The sequence below is a fragment of the Diceros bicornis genome, chromosome 2 (assembly GCF_020826845.1).
Source record: "Diceros bicornis minor isolate mBicDic1 chromosome 2, mDicBic1.mat.cur, whole genome shotgun sequence".
Classification (NCBI taxonomy): domain Eukaryota; kingdom Metazoa; phylum Chordata; class Mammalia; order Perissodactyla; family Rhinocerotidae; genus Diceros; species Diceros bicornis.
In genome coordinates, this window is record NC_080741.1 from 22,252,646 (window position 1) to 22,271,089 (window position 18,444).

The 18,444-nt window shown below is 35.0% G+C and overlaps 1 protein-coding gene across 6 annotated transcripts in view; it reads right to left on the bottom strand.

Annotated features, from left to right (window-relative positions):
- The window catches only part of ANKRD28 (ankyrin repeat domain 28), a 181,296-nt gene that overhangs the window by 125,704 nt on the left and 37,148 nt on the right, over positions 1–18,444 (bottom strand). The window contains exons 2-4 of one of the 6 annotated variants that reach the window (XM_058553509.1): positions 11,484–11,637; positions 9,840–10,016; positions 9,092–9,164 (exon numbers count right to left, since the gene is read on the bottom strand). The exons of 2 other annotated variants lie outside the window; for them this stretch is intronic. In XM_058553509.1, the coding sequence (XP_058409492.1) occupies positions 9,092–9,109 (18 nt within the window). In that variant the 5' untranslated portion in view covers positions 9,110–9,164; positions 9,840–10,016; positions 11,484–11,637. The remainder of the gene's footprint in view (positions 1–9,091; positions 9,165–9,839; positions 10,017–11,483; positions 11,638–18,444) is intronic. 3 more of the 6 variants (XM_058553519.1, XM_058553537.1, XM_058553528.1) reach the window with 3 other exon arrangements.

Below are 18,444 nucleotides of genomic sequence, written 5' to 3' on the forward strand. Positions count from 1 at the left end.
TTAAGGTTCATCTTACAAAAATCAATTAATGTAACACACAACATTAACAGAATGAAGGATAAAAATTAAAAAAAAAAAAATCACATGATCATCTCAATAGATACAGAAAAAACATCTGACAAAATTCAACACCCTTTCATGATAAAAATTCAAAACAAACTAGGAATAGAAAGAAACTACCTTAACATAATACAGGCTATATATGAAAAGGCCACAAATTCAATGGTGCAAGACTTAAAACTCCTTCTTAGAAGATGAGGAACACGGCAAGGATGCTCATTCTCACTACTTCCATTTAACATAGTACTGGGATTCTTAGCCAGATCAATTAGGCAAGAAAAAGTAATAAATGGCATCCAAATCAGAAAGGAAGAAGTGAAACTATTTCTGTTTGCAGATGACATGATCTTATGTAGAAAATCCTTAAGACTCCACAAAAAAAACTATTAGAACTAATTAACGAACTCAGTAAAGGTGCAGGAATCAAAATGCACAAAAATCAGTTGTGTTTCTATACACTAAGAATGAACTATCTGAAAAGGAAATTAAGAAAACAATTTCATTTACAACAGCATGAGAAACAATAAAATACTTAGGAATAAACCTAACTAAGGAGTTAAAGATTTGTAAACTGAAAATTACAAAACATAGATGAAAGAAATTAAAAACGACATATAGAAAGAGATGCTGTGTTCATGGATTGGAAGACTTCATATCGTCAAAAAAATAAGAAAAGACATAGGAAAAGGGAATAACTAAAAAAAATAAATAATTGGTGAAGGAAGATCACACAGATGTAGAAAAGGCGGGGGTGGGCGACGACTCTAGAATGGATGTGGAAAAATTATCTTAAGTTATGAAGAGAGGATCTTTGTCCTCTGAAACAGGAGGGAAGGGTTGATGTCGGTTAAGTTAAAAAGTGGGAGAGAAAGGATAAAGTTGAAAAGGGGTAGGAGCGAGTGTTTAGCAATTCAAAGTATCGGGTTGTGAGGTCTAAGCCGGATAATAACAAAAATACAGAACTGAAGGTATTTCAGTACAGGAGACAAGCTGTGGAATGTGGTCACTGGAATATGTGGTTAGAGCCAAGTGGAGAGGATCACCTGGTGTGGAAGCTGTTCAATTGTGAGGTACGATGTTCAAAATGTCATCTATAAACAAATGAAATCACTTAGATGACTGAGACAACTATGATCCAGACGTAGAAGCTGGGAGTGAGATTTGACAGACAACAGCAACACGAAATAGAAGGGTCACCTAGCCAGATGGCATGTGCCTCAAAAGAAGGAAGGTTTTTATAGGTAGGTAGACTAATGACATTTTAATAGCTATAATGGAAGACTAGAAGAATGATGACTCTGTTTTCCTTCCTCCTCCCAACACGTGCACACACACACACACACACATTCCTAAGATAACTGGCTTTGAGCAAAGGAACAGTTAACACTTGAGAAGACCTCTGGAGAAGCATGTACTTATAAAAACATTTAGTTTCAGTTAAGACAGGAGACAGAATGGGCTTCTGGGAAGAGTATAGATTTAAGACTTAGATTTTAGAACCTAACGCCTAAATCAATATTTAAATGACTGTTTCCAGACTTGAGTCTTGAGAGAAATAATTATTTCCTTTGAAAAGTATGCAAGGAAAAAATTTTAACAAGCCAAATATATGTAAACGACTATACAAGTAGTTTTCTAGAATATAGCCAATATGCCAAAACTAAGGGAGAAAGGGAAAAAACCTCCTTTGCTGTCAAGTATGTAGTACTGTATTTAAGAAATATTTTAAAAAGTTAGATTATTTTCTTCATAATTTGATTATCTCAAGAAGTTTGAAATTTAAGAAAAAGTATTCATCACTCAGACTGGATTGAAGGCTTGACTGAATCAGTTTTTTAAGCTGTGTTACTTTCAAATATCCTATTTGATCTGTCTCTTATTAGTATAATTTTTGGCTGGGATTTATGTTAACTAGCAGCACCTCTGGCATATGATTTATGTCCTACCAGGCTCAGAATAAACACATGCTCTGAAATGTAATTACATTATTATTTGCATAATTAATACTCTTTCAGCAACTGTATCAAAGACAACTTAGGCCCAATATTACAAATTAGTAGAGTGTAAAATTTTTGTTTTATTCAGGCTGAATTCCTGCCTTTCTTTAAAAAAGACTGAAGAAAAGTTATCTGCAATTCATTCTAGTTTCTACAATGTGGTAACAAGGGGGTAGACATAGTATCAAGTTACTGCACTTTAAAAGCTGAAGGGAGAAAATGTTCAATTTAAAAATAAGTTGCTATGGTTACCCAATGTTTACCTTTATAAGCAATAATTACATGAGACGTCCAAGGAATTCCCACAAGTACAGTAAGAACAGTAGCTGAAGTGTACGCTAGTTACTTCACACACAAACTGGGACTGCATATGCCACTTCCATTTCAAAGTAGCTATCATTTGGGAAATACTAAAGAAAATGACTCACAACGTTCTAAACCGTAGAAGGGTGGAGACAAAAATACTGAACGTAACTATTTTAAAATCCAAGTGATGACTCAGACAGTTTAGAACATTTTTCATATTCTTTAGTTCCCTTTATTAGAGTGCTATCTAAAATTTTATAAAGCAGCTTCTATTGTTTAAAGAAGGAAAGGGTGTTTCTAATGTGTTTCAGGCATGGAATTCTTTTTGCATAAATCGATTTTCACACCCTTGATAAACCTGTAAAAAGCCATGATTATACTTAATTGTACTACAGAGTAAAACAACGTCAATTTTTTTAGATGTAGTCAATTTTTAACTTCTTAAATGGAAAGAAGGGGCTCTTATCAGAATTGATAACTGGCTCATTCTTGACTGACTGCGTAGTTAAACCTGCTATAAGTTATTGTATTACAGAAAATTTTTGTCTGTCTTGTTCACAATCAGAACATTCAGTATTGTGAGAATACCTATGAAACTTTTGACCCCAATATAATTCTGTGATCTTATAATTATAAGGCTCATCATTACATCTTAATGGGCCTTCTACAAAGTGTGTCTACTTTTCTACATAACAGACTATCTTAATATTAGGACTAGCCTAAAATTAAATAAAATAGCATGTTACACACAACTGGCTTAAACAATAAAGAGACTTATCATCATTAACAACAAGAAATGAAATAAGGTGGCTTTAAGGTGATTGATTCAGTTATTCAAATGCTATCACATAGAACACCTAGGCTCCTTCCAACTTTTCTGTCAGACTCATCATGGACCTTAGGATAATTCCCTTCATAATCACAAGATACCTGCCATACTTCAAGGCATCATATCAGACACATATTGTCCAGCAGAAGGGGGAGTTTCCTTCTATGTCTCATTTTAGGTGCAAGGAAGACTTTCCTAGGAGCTACCTAAGCTGACTTTCTCTGACATGTGACCAAACTTGGCTCACATGTCCCTTCCTAAACAAATCACTAGTAGGCAGAGTAGGATTACCATGATTAGCTTACACTATTAGAGATTTCTCCAAGTCATGTAGGATAGAGGTAGGCATCCAAACAAAACTGGGGGCCTGCAGGGAAGGAGGCGAGTAATGGCCAGTGAGTGGACAACCAACAGTACGCTATGTACTACATATAAAAATTAAATCTTAGCATTTTTTTTCAATAGTTTAATTTCCCCACCATTATGAATTAATCACAACACACTGGATGATACTTTGAGGGCACTAGAGATTTATTTTTAAAAGGGAAAAAAATTAGTCATCAGTAATTTACCTTAATAAGGCATCATTTTATAACTGCCATTGACAAAAGAGAACAGTATACTTTACGAAATAGTAAAATTACACTTTAATTTTGACCAACTAAAATGAAAGTTTTATCTCAAAAATGTTTCCTACTAATTTCACTTTTCTCCTCTAGGAAAAGTAAGGCTAACTACTAGATATAGGTCAAACCGCATCTAGAGTAATGAGACTAGAAGACATTCAAAGAGGTAGCCAAGATGCTGGTGGATCTAAAACCATTTCCTAAGTGTCAATGAAGCTAAAGGTGTTTTGTCTGAAAAGGAGCCAGGGAGAATACAATAGCTTTAAAATATGTGAAGTGCTGTCATTGTGAAGAGATACCAAATTGCATAGTTCTAGAGATAAGAACCAGGATCAATGAATAATAACAAGCAGGAAGATAAAATCTGGTTCAATATAAATAGTACTTTTTTTTTTAATTTTATTTATTTATTTGTTTCCCCCAAAGGTCCAGTAGATAGTTATATGTCATAGCTGAACATCATTCTAGTTGCTGTATGTGGGATGCGGCCTCAGCATGGCCAGAGAAGCCGGTGCGTCGGTTAGCGCCCGGGATCCGAACCAGGGCCGCCAGCAGTGGAGTGCGTTCACCTAACTGCTAAGCCATGGGGCCGGCCCGATATAGTACTTTTTATAGCATTATTTTATCTGAAGATGAAACAAGACTGGCTGCTCATATGGGGCAGGGATGAACATCCCAGGTAACTTGAATACCTGTGATGGTTCTAGGCACTTTATGTGTACTCAGTTTTAACAACATGCCTGCAAAGTAGTTTTTAATTCCAATTTCACAGATAAAAATATGGTCTAGACTGGAAATTGTGTGGCTAAGAAGTGGAGAAAGCTGGATTCTAACTCTGGCCCATCTGTCTCCAAAGCCTGGCTCTTCTTACACATCACAGACCTAAGAGAAGTTAAATTGGCAGTTGTTAAGGAAGCAAACGGGATTTCTGATTGGTGAGAACCCAATATCATCTGATTTGAAGTCCCTTTCAAAGTTAAGGTGCTAGAAAGGAAAAGCATTACTCCCTTCCACTTGTATCAGTACTTCCTAGTTTAAGAATGCTTTCACATCTATTCTCACACTGGTTCCTCACAGCAATGCTTTAAGGTAAGTAAACTGGGGAGGCATTATCTATCATTCTAGCTCTGAGAGGAAGAGGACGACCAAGATGAATTCTTTCAATTTCCTTCTAATTTACCTCCAAACATATTTGTATTTTCAATTTTTTCCCTCTGATCTTTCATTCATTCAGTAGTCATTTATTAAAGACTTCTTACATGCCAGGTACCAAACCTCAATGAGTTCGTAGTCTTATATCTTTCTTATATCACTTCGATTTATCCCTCATTGCTGTCTGTGTTCCTTCCTCCTGGCCTACAGAAAACTTCTCTGCCTCCTTAACAAGGTACCACTCCATTTCTTACTTGTTTCACTCTACTGCATGCAATCTGACTTCCGTACTCACCACTGAATTGAATTGCTCGAAAGTCACAAAGATAACCTATTGCAAAATCTTCATTTTTTCCCCAACTACTCTACAATACTAGATACCAATGATCTTTATTAAACTCTCTCCTTGCTACTTCCATAAAATTTTCTCCTATTTTTCTAAACCTTCTTTTCTGGCCCCTTTTACTTGGCTTCTCTTCCACCAGCCATATTTAAATATTGGCTTTCCTTTCAGGCTACTTTTCTTCCTCCCAGTCTACAATGTCTTCCTGGACAATCTCATCTATTTCTATAATATCAGCCATCACCTATGTGATACTTTCAAGTCTTTATTTCCATTCCTAACCTCCAGATACAACTTCCAAATGCTCACTGGGCCATTTTACTTGTATATTCCTTATTCAGACTCAGCTTATCAAACTTCAACTTATCATCTCTAGTCTACTCCCCCAAAGTGTTCTTCTTCTGAAACTCCCAGGTGGGTTAATAGGAACAGCATCATCATATACACAGTAGCCCAGAATACAAAAAGAATTATCTAGAAGCCTTCTCTTACTTCACCTCCCACTTCTAGTTAGTCACTAAGTTCTAGGCATTTTATCTAAAATTTTCCTGAACTGTCTTCCCTCATAATGACCTAATTCAGACCTACTTCAGTCCTCACCTAAGTTATCAAAACCATCTCCTAACTAGTCTCTCAACTCTTGGCTCTTCTTTCTCCAGCTCTATTCATCCTTAGAGCAGACACAGGTTCTTTCACAATAATCCCTTCCTTTATGGAGTGCATTTGGTCCAGAGATATACAAGAGACTCATGACTGGCCAAAGTACCACCCACTCCTTGCCCCACGTATAGTGCCCCATGTACAGTTCAAATTTTTACTGAAGCATCATTGATAACAAAACATTAAAAACAACCTAAATGATGAACAATGATTTAAAATATAGTATATATCATAGAACGAAACAAAGATATTTAGAAACCAAATTTTTAAAGAATTTTTAAAAACATGGGACAGTACTCATAAAAATGTTAAGTGGAACACAACACTATAAACAATATGATTCTAATTATGTTAAATAATGAAGATCAGAAGGATTTTTTTTAAAGCAACAACAATACATCAGTTAGATCAGTAGCAGGATTATGGGTAATTTGTCCTTTCCTTCCTATGTTCACATATTTGTTTTTTTCTGAGTAACATTCCTCCTTAGTTATGACTTCCTAAACTCAATAACCACTTTAGAGGTAAGAAAAATAAGTTCTAGAGGGGTTAAATGACACAAGTTCACATTCCAATAAGTAATAAGAGTTAGGACCAAAACTTGAGCACTGCTTAGGTTGTTAAGAAACAAACCTGCAAAGCTAAAGCCATTTAAGCCACAACGCCAGAGAACCTAGAATAGTTGGGCAGTGAATGCAGACCAAGGCTGCTGAGACTTTAAACTTGCTGAGCTACAACAATCTCTAAATTCATACCTCAAAAGCTATCAAATAGCTAGTGAAGAGCAGGCTACAAGAAGGGGTAATTTAAGATGCTTGTTTTTAGAACTTTGTGTTTATATAAATAATCCTTCAAGGAAGGAAAGGAAAAAATGACAGACTGGACCGGAGAAAGAAGGCCTCAAAGAAAGGTGTTTATAGACACTGGTGTTCTAGAACCTGTACTTACTCTGCTTTTTAAAATATAAATGAATGCTTTATTACATGAGAGTTTTATTCCCCTGAATTGAGATCTCCACAATCTTGTTATAATCTCAAGTAAATTTTATAGATCTAAGTATTCAATTCATTCAAGCAGGATAACTATCAAAAAGTCATTTGGTAACTAATAAAAGAATCTGAATATAATATTTGTGAAATAAAAGCCTTCAATGAAAGGAGTCTGGATGGCTACTGGATAGGAGAAAAAGATGAAATAATCATCAAGGACAATTTTAAAAGCCTGAGCTATCTATACATTTTTTTAACATTACAAATTAAGAAACTGTGTTTTATTTAAATGTCATTTAAATTATAGTACCATCTAAAAAATCAGTGCATCTAAAATATTTCTAATGTGGTGGATTGAAGATTAGAAAACACAGTCAGGCATAGCTCTTAACCATTTCATACAAAAGAATTTATCTTTTAAAAATAATTAAATTGCATATTATATCACAAATGACAGTTATGTTTCACTAGTTTTAATTTGCCCATCTATATTACAAACTATATCACTATCTTAATTTCATTGTTCTTTATGCTGAATTTTAAAATAGTTCCTTATGTACATTTAGAAAGTTTGCAGAAACCAATGCAAAAGCACCACCCAGTGGTAAAAGATGAAAATTACAACTTATACAGTGATCATGTAGCAAAAGTAGTTAAATTTGTGACTCTGCATGGTCTCCAACATACATTACCAGGAAAGAAAAAATAAATGGGCTATGTGATACTGATGGTGTCTGCTATTGTTACCATTTTCCCAATCAGATCTTATCCTTACTATCTTAACGTTTGACGTTTTTTTCTTTTTCTGACTTGCCTATCCATTACCCAAATGCTTGACTGAATTATGATAACAGTATTTCAAGATTTATCTAAAGCCTTTATTAAGCCAGAGGTCATAAAATGGTTTATAATGAACAGAAATAAGGTATGTGAGGGGTAGAATGTCCAGTGGAATTCTAGTCAGCAAGAGCCACTCCAGGTAATACAAATGAGAGTTATCTTATGTATATTTTTTGTAAGTGATAACTTGGTAGATAATCTTGAAAGCTCAGGTAAAGATTCACAATTGGTTAATTCATACAGAATTCCTAAAGAGAATATGAATCTTACATGTGATTGAAATTATTGCAATTTGAAGAACACGACCTAATAAATAATGTTTTCCCAATAATTTGCTCCCCTCCTACCAGAATATAGACGGATAAAAACTTTCAGCTTCCAACATAACAGCTTTCTAATCATCTCCTTTTCTTTTAAAAAAAAAAAAGTTCAATTTAACTACGAACAAATTATAACAAAAATACAATAAGAGTGATTTTTTTGTTTTAAAACAACTGTGCATCAAGTCTACTTAATATCAAACAGTATTACTGTTTGGATCATAAAATATTTAACAAAAAGTACAGCAAGTTACAGCTTGTAAATGGTAAAGAAACCAATTACTAGGCTACAGTTTCTTCCTTTCCACATTACCTTTCACTATGTTTGAATTTCACACAAGAAGACTAACAAACAATGACAATGATATTAAGCTACCTTATATTGTCTTCACTAGTGCCCCAGTCTAACATCTCTAGGTTTAATGGGATTTTTTAACTCTTTCACTAAAAACACAGGAGTCACTCACATAATTGAGGTTCCCCAGTGATTACTAAATGGCTGATAACGCTTACTGTGTGCATCACAAACATGTAACATGTAAGAGAATGAGCTATAAGCTATGAGCAAGGTGATGCATACAGCTGGACAAGAAGAGAAAGATGACAACATTTAGTAATTTGTTAGTTTTTCAGGATAAACTAAAACTATTTGCAGTACTATTATTTTCAGCTCTTTAATGTTCTCTTCTCCAAGCTACAACATAGAGATCTTAAATTAGACTTGTAAGATCCCTCCACTGAAAATCTATTTGAATTATTAAGTTGCTATACTAAGCGTTCCACCAATAGAGGGCCCACCACACTTATAAACAAAATGTCTACAACAAAGGATTTTGGCTGACACCAAGTCAGAAACCAGTTATGCATAAAAGCTAAGTTTAAGTTATGAGGAGGCATAAATAGCAACAAACTAACAAATTACAAGAGCTGCCTATATCACTGCAGAGAGACTACCGGAAAATAACCTACCATAATAGGAATTCCCATACTATTTTCCTCTGGTGGAAGCAGTAGTTGTATTGTTTCAATTCCAATCTCAGGCCTGTAGCAGAAAACAGATATCAAAAGCAAGAATATGCTGACCCTAGAAATGAAGGGCTATGTTATAAAAATAACTAGTACCTTAATAAAACATTGAATTATTGGATAATATTCAAAATCTTACTTATTCAGAACTTAGTTTTATCCTCAAACAAGAAAGAAAATTATTAATCTGTGTAACAAGACAGAGTTTTTTTAAGGTTTTCTTTATATATGAACCAATCCTTGTTGGATTCTCAGAAGAGACTCAGAAAGTAGAGTTTGATTCTTAAAATTGCTAGCAACAAGATATTCTCATTAATCCAAAAAAAAAAAAAAAATATTCAAATATACTCACTATAACATAATCAAATAATTCTATGGTGATGTCTTAACCCAGGAAACTGTCTATAAAGTAGAAAATCTTCGATCTATATAATTTCTGAATATTTAAAACATGTTCATTTTAGAAATACATAAATTTAAGAAATCACAATAATATCTTTCAAAGATAAACACTGATAATTTTTTTCTATATATGTACTTTTAAAAAAAATTGTGATAAAACATATACTGTTTAGTAGCTTGCTTCTCCCCACCTCCCTCCACTTAACAATGTGGACCTTTACCCATGTTCTTAAATATTCTTCTATAACACTTTCAGTGCCTATATAACATTACATTCAAAAAGTAATACCTTAATGTATTTAATCAATTTCCTAAGATTGAACATTTGGGTTGCTTCCATTATTTTACTCTTATATAATAATTTTTCCAGGATCATATCCCAACAGTTATTTTTAGTGAAATGGCTTATCTTCAAATAAAATTAAGCCTAAAATATTTTAGAGTCATAATTCTCAGGTGCAATTACCTAGAAAGAACAAACGCCAGAATTAAATTTCCTGTATAAAAGTATGCTGTCAACCACATTTTATTAGTCTGAAAGAATCATCAGTTTTTATCATCTTTGTCATAATGATTACTGCTATGTTCTAATATGGCTTTCCAGTATGTTAGAAGATAGAAACCATCCTATCCACTCCAGTAGAAGAAAGTTAGCTACAGTTCTAAACATATTAAAATTTCTTATTTCTCCTCTCGTCAAAACTCTTTATGAACAAATTAACCTCGTTAAAAAAATATTAAAGGGGCATTACTTTTACTATGTCTTCTACTATATTAATGCAACAGCCATAGTAATATTATTAATTTGCCATTTGGTGGCAGCAAATACAAAAGAAAGTTAATTTCCTAAGTACTGCTATCTATTGTATTATTACCAATATAAAGGTAGTCTTCCCTCAGTCATGTATTTTAAACAACAGTTTCAAATGAAAGATGATGCTTTATAGGTTTTAATAGCTATATTTTAATCTTGTTAATAGTCAAGCTCAAAACAATATCATGAGCAAATTCCTGATTGAAAATAAGAGCCTTCTGTTACTATAGCATTTACCAATACAATTTAATTGCCTCAAAAACTATGTGACACTTTTGATGCTTATCAAGCAACATGTAATTGCAATAACTTTTTCATTTGTACTAACTACTATTTATATATCTCATGTAAAAATTATTTTCTTACTGTAACCAAATCCAGCTAGCCTAGCCTCCCACCCCCATGAATATTTATTCAATAATTATTTAATAACTACTTATGTGCTAATAAGTACAAGGAATACAGCAATAAACAGAGAAATAGTTTCTGGCTTCATGAAGCTTACACAAAATCTCTCATACATTCCTTTTCCCAGACTTGTAAGACAGGGTAGTAAAGACCAGCTTCAGAGTCTAAATATCATACAAATAAATATAACACAAAAATATAGTTTCCCTCCACATATAATTTACAATTAAAAAAAATACACAAAAACATCAGAGTAAGGAAATGCAACCGAGTTTTATTTTTTGTATTATGATTGCCTTAATGTCTTTCTCTTCTTTTGAAACATCAAGTTATTTCAAAAGGAAAAATGTTTGGTGCCCTCAAATTTACTACTCTGCTTATTCAACCCACAAGATACTAAGTGACTGAAATAACTAAAAGTTCTATCAAACTGAAAAATGTACGTAGAGTATCTTTTCACCACAAAATTATTACACTGCAAAGTATGTCAAACCTCTCAGTAACTTATTTGTAGAAATCACTGCCAAAGTGTCTTATAGTCTAAGACATCAAGGAGCATGAGGCTAGGATCACGAATGGATTCAAACTGAGACTAAATTTGTGCATACATTGACAGATTAACCATAGAGGAAACACATCCGAATACTGTAAAAGACCAGTCTTTCACAGCGTGAGCATCTCCTTCAAGGGCAGGGGTTGTATCTCATTTACCTCAGAATATCCAGCTCTATGGTTGTGCTTATTATTAGCACCCAACAGTGAGGAATAATTTGTCATGCATGGACATTTCTCACACTGATGACTGGATCTTGCCGGCAGAAGAGAATTTTCATTTTCTTTTCTTGTTTTTCTGTTTTTGTTCCAACTAGATACAAGATTTTACAGGTTAAAAATTAACATCGGCAATTTCATAGATCCAACCTAACACCAATTATTCATAACGTAAGTTCCTTGAGGATAGACACCACTTGTTATTCTCCTCAAAATGCTCGTCTTCTAAAAAGGGAGAAAGATAAGTAAAAAGTAAACTGCAAAGCAGTGCAATAGTGCTTTGATATTAGTGTATGTGTCTGTGAGAGAGGGACACAGACATAAATACATATGGTACATTAACGATATCAAGAAAACTGGAGGCCATTTGGAAAATGAAATTAAATAGGATTCGTTTGCTAAGTGATCACCATAGTACTGAGATGTATGTGTTTAAACTATAAAATTCTCAGGAAACTACTGACTAATTTCTCTCTAAGATAGGAAACAAGGTAGGGATATCTATTCTCACCACTCCTATTCAGTATCATATTGGAAGGCCTAGTCACTGCAATAAGGTTATAAGAAGAAGTAAAAGGCACACAATTTGGAAAGAAAGAAAACTGCCTGTATTAGCAGACAACATGATTGTCTATGTAGAAAATCCCATGGAATCTCCAAAAAAGTTGCAAGAACTAATAAGTAAGTTTACAGCAAAGTCATAGAATACAATTATATTTCTATATACTACCAATGAACTGGAAATCAAAATTTTAAAAGCAGTACCATTTATATTAGCATCCCCCAAAGAGAAATACTAAGGTATAAACTTAATGAAATATGTGCAGAATCTGTATGCTAAAAACTATAAAATACTGATAAAGGAAATCAAAGATCTAAATAAATGAAGAAAAATACCACATTCATGGATTCATGGAAGACTCAATATTGTTAAAATGTCAATTTTTCCTCATTTAATCCATAGATTCAATGCAGTCCAATCAAAGTTCCAGTGGTATTTGCAGAAATGAATAAGCTGATTCAAAAATTTATATGAAAAGGCAAAGGAACTAGAACAGCCAAAACAATTTTTAAAAAGAATGAAGTTGGAGGATTCACACTACTAGAAAGCTACAGTAATCAAGATAATATGATATTGGAAGCAGGATAGACATAGAGATCTGATGGACTGGAACAGAAGAGTCTAGAAATAGATCCACACATACATAGTCAATTGATTTTTGACAGATATGCAAAGTCAATTCAACAGAGAAAATATAATCTTTCCAACAAACGATCTGGAACAACTGGATAATCCATTTGGGGGGGAAAAAAAAAAAACAGACCTCTACCTAATATCACACACAATAATTAGTTCAAAATGGATCACAGACCTAAATGTACAATCTGAAACTATAAAATTTCTAGAAGGGGCTGGCCCCATGGCTGAGTGGCTAAAGTTCTGCATGCTCTGCTTCAATGGCCCAGGTTTGCGGGTTCAGATCCCGGGCACGGACCTACACCACTGATCAGCCATGCTGTGGAGGCATCCCACCTACAAATAGAGGAAGACTGGCAAAGATGTTAGCTCAGGGCTAATCTTTCTCAGGCTGAAAAGAAAAATTTTTTTTCTAGAAGAAAATATAGAAGGAAACCTTTGTGACCGCTGAGTAGGCAAAGATCTCTTACAGATGATATCAAAAGTACAATTCATAGATAAAAACACTGATTTATTAAAATTTATCAAAATAAAGAATTTCTGCTCTTTGAAAGAAATCATTAAGAGAATGAAAATACAGGCTACAGACTGAGAGAAAATACTTACAAATCAGATATCTGACAAAGGATTTATGTCCAGAATAAACAAAGAACTTGTATAACTCAATAATAGGAAAGCACAATTTTTTAAGTAGGCAAGAGATGTCAACAGTTTGACACTTCACCAAAGAAAGTATACAAATGTGAAAATATATAGACATCAATCATTAGGAAAACGCAAATTAAAGCACAATGAGATACTATTATGTACCTACTAGAATGACTTTTTTAAAAAAATTAATAATACCGAATGCTGGAGAGGATTCAGAGCAATTGGAATTCTCATACATTGCTGGTGAGAATGCAAAATGGTATGGCCACTTTGGAAAACAATTTGGCAGTTGCTTATATATACAGTTAACATATAACCCAACAATCCTACTCCTAGATATTAACCCAAAAAAATAAAAACTTACGCTCAAAAAAAATCTGCATGTGACTATTTATACTGGCTTTATTCATAATCTCCAAAACCTGAAAATAACCCCAACATCCCTCACTCAACTAGAGAACAGATAAATGAACTGTGGTAAATCCATATAACAGAATACGACTCAGTAATAGAAAAAGAAACAATCCATGACTGAACACACCAACATAGACAAATCTTAAATGCATTATGCTAAATGAAAGGCTACATACTGAATGATTCTATTTCTTATGACATTCTGCAAAAGGCAAAATCGTAAGGACAGAAAAGAGGTTAGTTGCTAAAAGGTGGAGACCTGGGGAGGGGATGAAAAGAAAGGGGCACAAAGGAAGTTTTAGGGGTGATGGACGTATTCTATACCTTGATTGTGGTAGTCATTACATGGTTGCATGCATCTGTAAAAACCCACAAAACTGTACACTAAAGAGTAAATTTTACTATATCTAAATTATACTTTAATAAAAATAAAGAAAACTATAAAGAAGACAAAAACATTCATAAATTTAACCACTTAAAATATTAAATTTCTACACTGAAAAGACTAACTACAAAGTGAAACAAACAACATAATCCACTATAAAAACAGGCAAAGAGGGCCGGTCTGGCGGCGTAGCGGTTAAGTGCACGTGCTCCGCTGTGGCGGCCTGGGGTTCACAGGTTCAGATCCTGGGCACGCACCGATGCACCGCTTGTCAAGCCATGCTGTGGCAGCGTCCCATATTAAGTAGAGGAAGATGCGCACAGATGTCAGCCCAGAGCCAAGCTCCCTCAGCAAAAAAGAGGAGGATTGGCATTGGATGTTAGCTCAGGGCTGATCTTCCTCACCAAAAACAAAAAAAAACAGGCAAAGAATAGAAACAAACAATTCATAGAAAAGGAAATACGAAGGTATCTTAAACATATAAAGAGATAATCAACCTCGTAAGAGAAATCAAATTAAAATTACATGGATAAACCAATATTCGTCTCTCAAATTGGCAAAGATCAAGTGGTCTGAAACTGTGTAGGTCCTAGAGTGAATGAAATATTAATATTATCTTTGTAGGAGAGCAATTTGTCAATATCTAGCAAATTGTGAATGCATATTCTGATATGGAAATACACTTCCAGTAAAAATATATACATTTTTTAAGTGAAAACAGCAAGTTATATTACACTATACAGTATGCTACCTTTTGTGTAACAAAGAGAGAAACAGAAGACATATTTGTATTTGTTTTTATTTGCATATAGAAACATTAACAATACAGGGAAAACAAACATTTTATTCATTTGGAGTGGGCTGCACAAATTTTACTTATGGGACACAAAGTGGGAGAAAGACTACTCAAGCATAGCTTTATCTGGTTTTGATTATTAAATCATGTGAAATTGGGAAAAAAAGGGGGAGGAGGAGAGGAATTTCCCCTACAGTTGATATATTTGCACATGAACTAAGCGATATATGTAGGTGTTATGTAATAAAGAATTTGTCTGGTCTCTGTCCTGGGTACCTGAGAGCTTCTATATCCTTGGAATTTCCTGAGTAACAGAAGTGTCTTTGCTATTCATGGTGAGCCCCTAAAACCGTATCTGGGTTTATGCTAATGACGTGAGTCATGGTAGGCCCCTAGATTGTTCCAGATTGGGGATGGTCATGCTGCAAAGAATAACCATGTGATAAGAGGGTTGGGACTGTGAGCCATGTGATATTAGCCTGACTTCCTGACTTCCTGACCTCCTGACGTCTGGGGAGGGGAGAGGGGCTAGAAAATGAGCTTAATCATGTGGCCAATGACTCAACTCATCATACATATAAATTGAATCCCCAATAAATAATCTTGACACTGAAGCTTGGTTGAGCATCAATATGCTAGGAGGGTGACATGTCCTGAGGACATGGAAACTTTTGTGGGACTCCCTCAGACCTCACCTTACGTGTCTTTCCCTTTCGCTGGTTTGGATTTCTACCCTCTTGCTATAAGAAAACTGTAATCATAAGTACTGCACTTTCCTGAGTTCTGGGAGTCGTTCTAACAAATTATCGAACCTGAAGTGGTGGTAGGAAGCCCCAAACTTATAGCCAGTTGGTCAGAAGTGTGGGTGGCCTGGGAACCCCAGAGCTGTAGCTGGTGTCCGAAGGGAGGAGAGTCTGGTGGAGGACCGAGCCCTTAACTTGTGAAGTCTGCAGAACTGCACTGCAGTTAAGTGGCAATTCACTGCAGCATTGTTTGCATTAGCAAAAGAACAACCTAGGTATCAATGGAGAACTGGGTATATAACAATAAAATACTGAACAGCCATTAAGTAATGAAAAAATTCTTTAACTACCGATGGGGAATGAACTCAAGATACTGGAGGTAGAGACAGCAAGTAAGATTCACAACAGTGTGTCTAGTTAAAGTACTATCTATCTATTGAGTAAAGGGTGGGGAGTAACAGAGATATTTGTTTATATAATCAGAAAATCTCTGGGGATAAATAAGAAAATAATATTGGTCAGCTATAGTAAGGGAAACCAGATGACTTGGGGGTGATGTGGCTAGAGGTGGAAGTGACAATTTTTGTTATACTCTTTTTTTCCTTTTAAACTGTAAACCATAGGATTGTCTGTTAAAATTAAATTTGAAAAGCTACACAAATGAATCAAATGCATACCAATATAAAAATTACTTAAAACAATGCTTTGCTCAAAAAATATCTAAAGTGTATGAAGACAGATTCATTTTTCTCTGCCAGCCTGTTTTCTTCCAACTCAAAGGTTGACAGATTAATCAAATTACAAATTTCTGGAGGTGGAACCTGGAGATCTACACTTTTTATTTTTTGTGTGTGTGAGGAAGATTAGCCCTGAGCTAACATCTGTTGCCAACCCTCCTCTTTTTGCTGAGTAAGATTGGCCCTGGGCTAACATCTGTGCCCATCATCCTCTACTTTATATGGGATGCCGCCACAGCATGGCTCGACAAGCGGCACGTCAATCCGCGCCCAGGCTCTGAACCTGTGAACCCTGGGCCACTGAAGCAGAGCACGCAAACTTCACTGCTATGCCACCAGGCAGGTATACTTTTAAATAGTGAGTCTAATTCAGAGCCAAGGTGTAGAACCACTGATAGGACATGATTACTATGTGCAAAGCATTGTGCTAGCCAAACCGAGTTGACACAACAAAAATATTCCCTGCCCTGAAAGGCACAAAGCAAGTAATCAAGACATACTGGTTTGTAAATGAAACATTAACTTGGTCACATGGTATTGCAGAGGAAATAATTTAAGACCAATCATTATTTTTGCTAACCTGCAATGAAAACATTAGGTGAAACGTTGAAAGGGAAACATGATGGATCAATCTGACAACATGTACACAGTTTGGTATTATCACTAAGAATGGATAGCCTGTTATCAAGTGCCCACCTACTGTGGAGCAATATAAATTTATGTGTTCATGTTCGTGCATGCGTACGTTAAGTGTATATATGCATATATACCAACCTATAATATACATGACATATAAAATAAGGTGATAGGTGGCTACATGTATGTAGATACCTGCTTTATTATACTAGACATATTCCTGCTTTAAAAAAACCTGAATCTAATCAAACCTCTAAAGCTACCAATTTATAAAGAAAATAGGGGATAGAGAAACATGCTAAAGGACACCACGAGGATACAATCAACCAAGCTAGTATGTGAGAAAGTCTCCAGAACAAATGAGACTGTTTCTTTAACAAATACATGGATTTTTTTAAAAGGGAGGGAGATACTGTTACAGAAAAACTTAAGCACCAATCATATTCAACATTTAAACTTTGTTTAGAATTATTCTAAGTTCAAAAAGACATGTGACACAATCAGAGAAAATGTAATACACACTGAATTTGCTTCAAAACACTCCAAAAACATTAAGGAATGGTAAAATCTTGGTAACTGTTAAAGCTAGGTAATCAATTCACAGGGTTTCATTAATGTCTTCGCTGTGTGACAAAATTTAAGAATTAAATTATATTAAAAATTTAAAAATTAAAGAAAATCAATTATATAGTGATATTTCAAAAAAAAAAAAGAATAATGCAATATTATATCGACACCTCCCTGTGATTCTATTCACACATAACACCATTTCAGAAGCAGAAGTTAAAAAAAGTTAGTGGTTCAGTCCAAACTTAGTCTTTAAACTTTATAGCAACATGTATATCAGCCAATTTATGGAATCTAGGAGATCTAATAGATCTAAATCAGGGTTTCTCAAAGCCGGCACTACCAATATTTTAAGCTGGATAATTATGTGTTATGGAGTCCTGTTCTGTCCACTGTAGGACATTTAGCAGCATCTCTGGCCTGTAGCATACCCGCTCTCCAAGTTGTGACAGCCAGAAACATGTCCAGATATTGCCAAATGTCCCCTGATCTAAACACTGATCTAAACTAATGATTTCTTTTTTGTGTGTGTGTGTGAGGAAGACCAGCCCTCAGCTAACATCTGCCAGTCCTCCTCTTTTTGTAAGGAAGACTGGCCCTGGGCTAACATTCGTGCCGGTCTTCCTCCACTTTATGTGGGACACCGCCACAGCATGGCCTGACAAGCGGTGTGTCGGTGCGCGCCCGGGATCCGAACCCGGGCCGCCAGCAGCGGAGCGCACGCACTTAACCGCTATGCCACGGGGCCGGCCCCCTGATGATTTCTTAGAATGG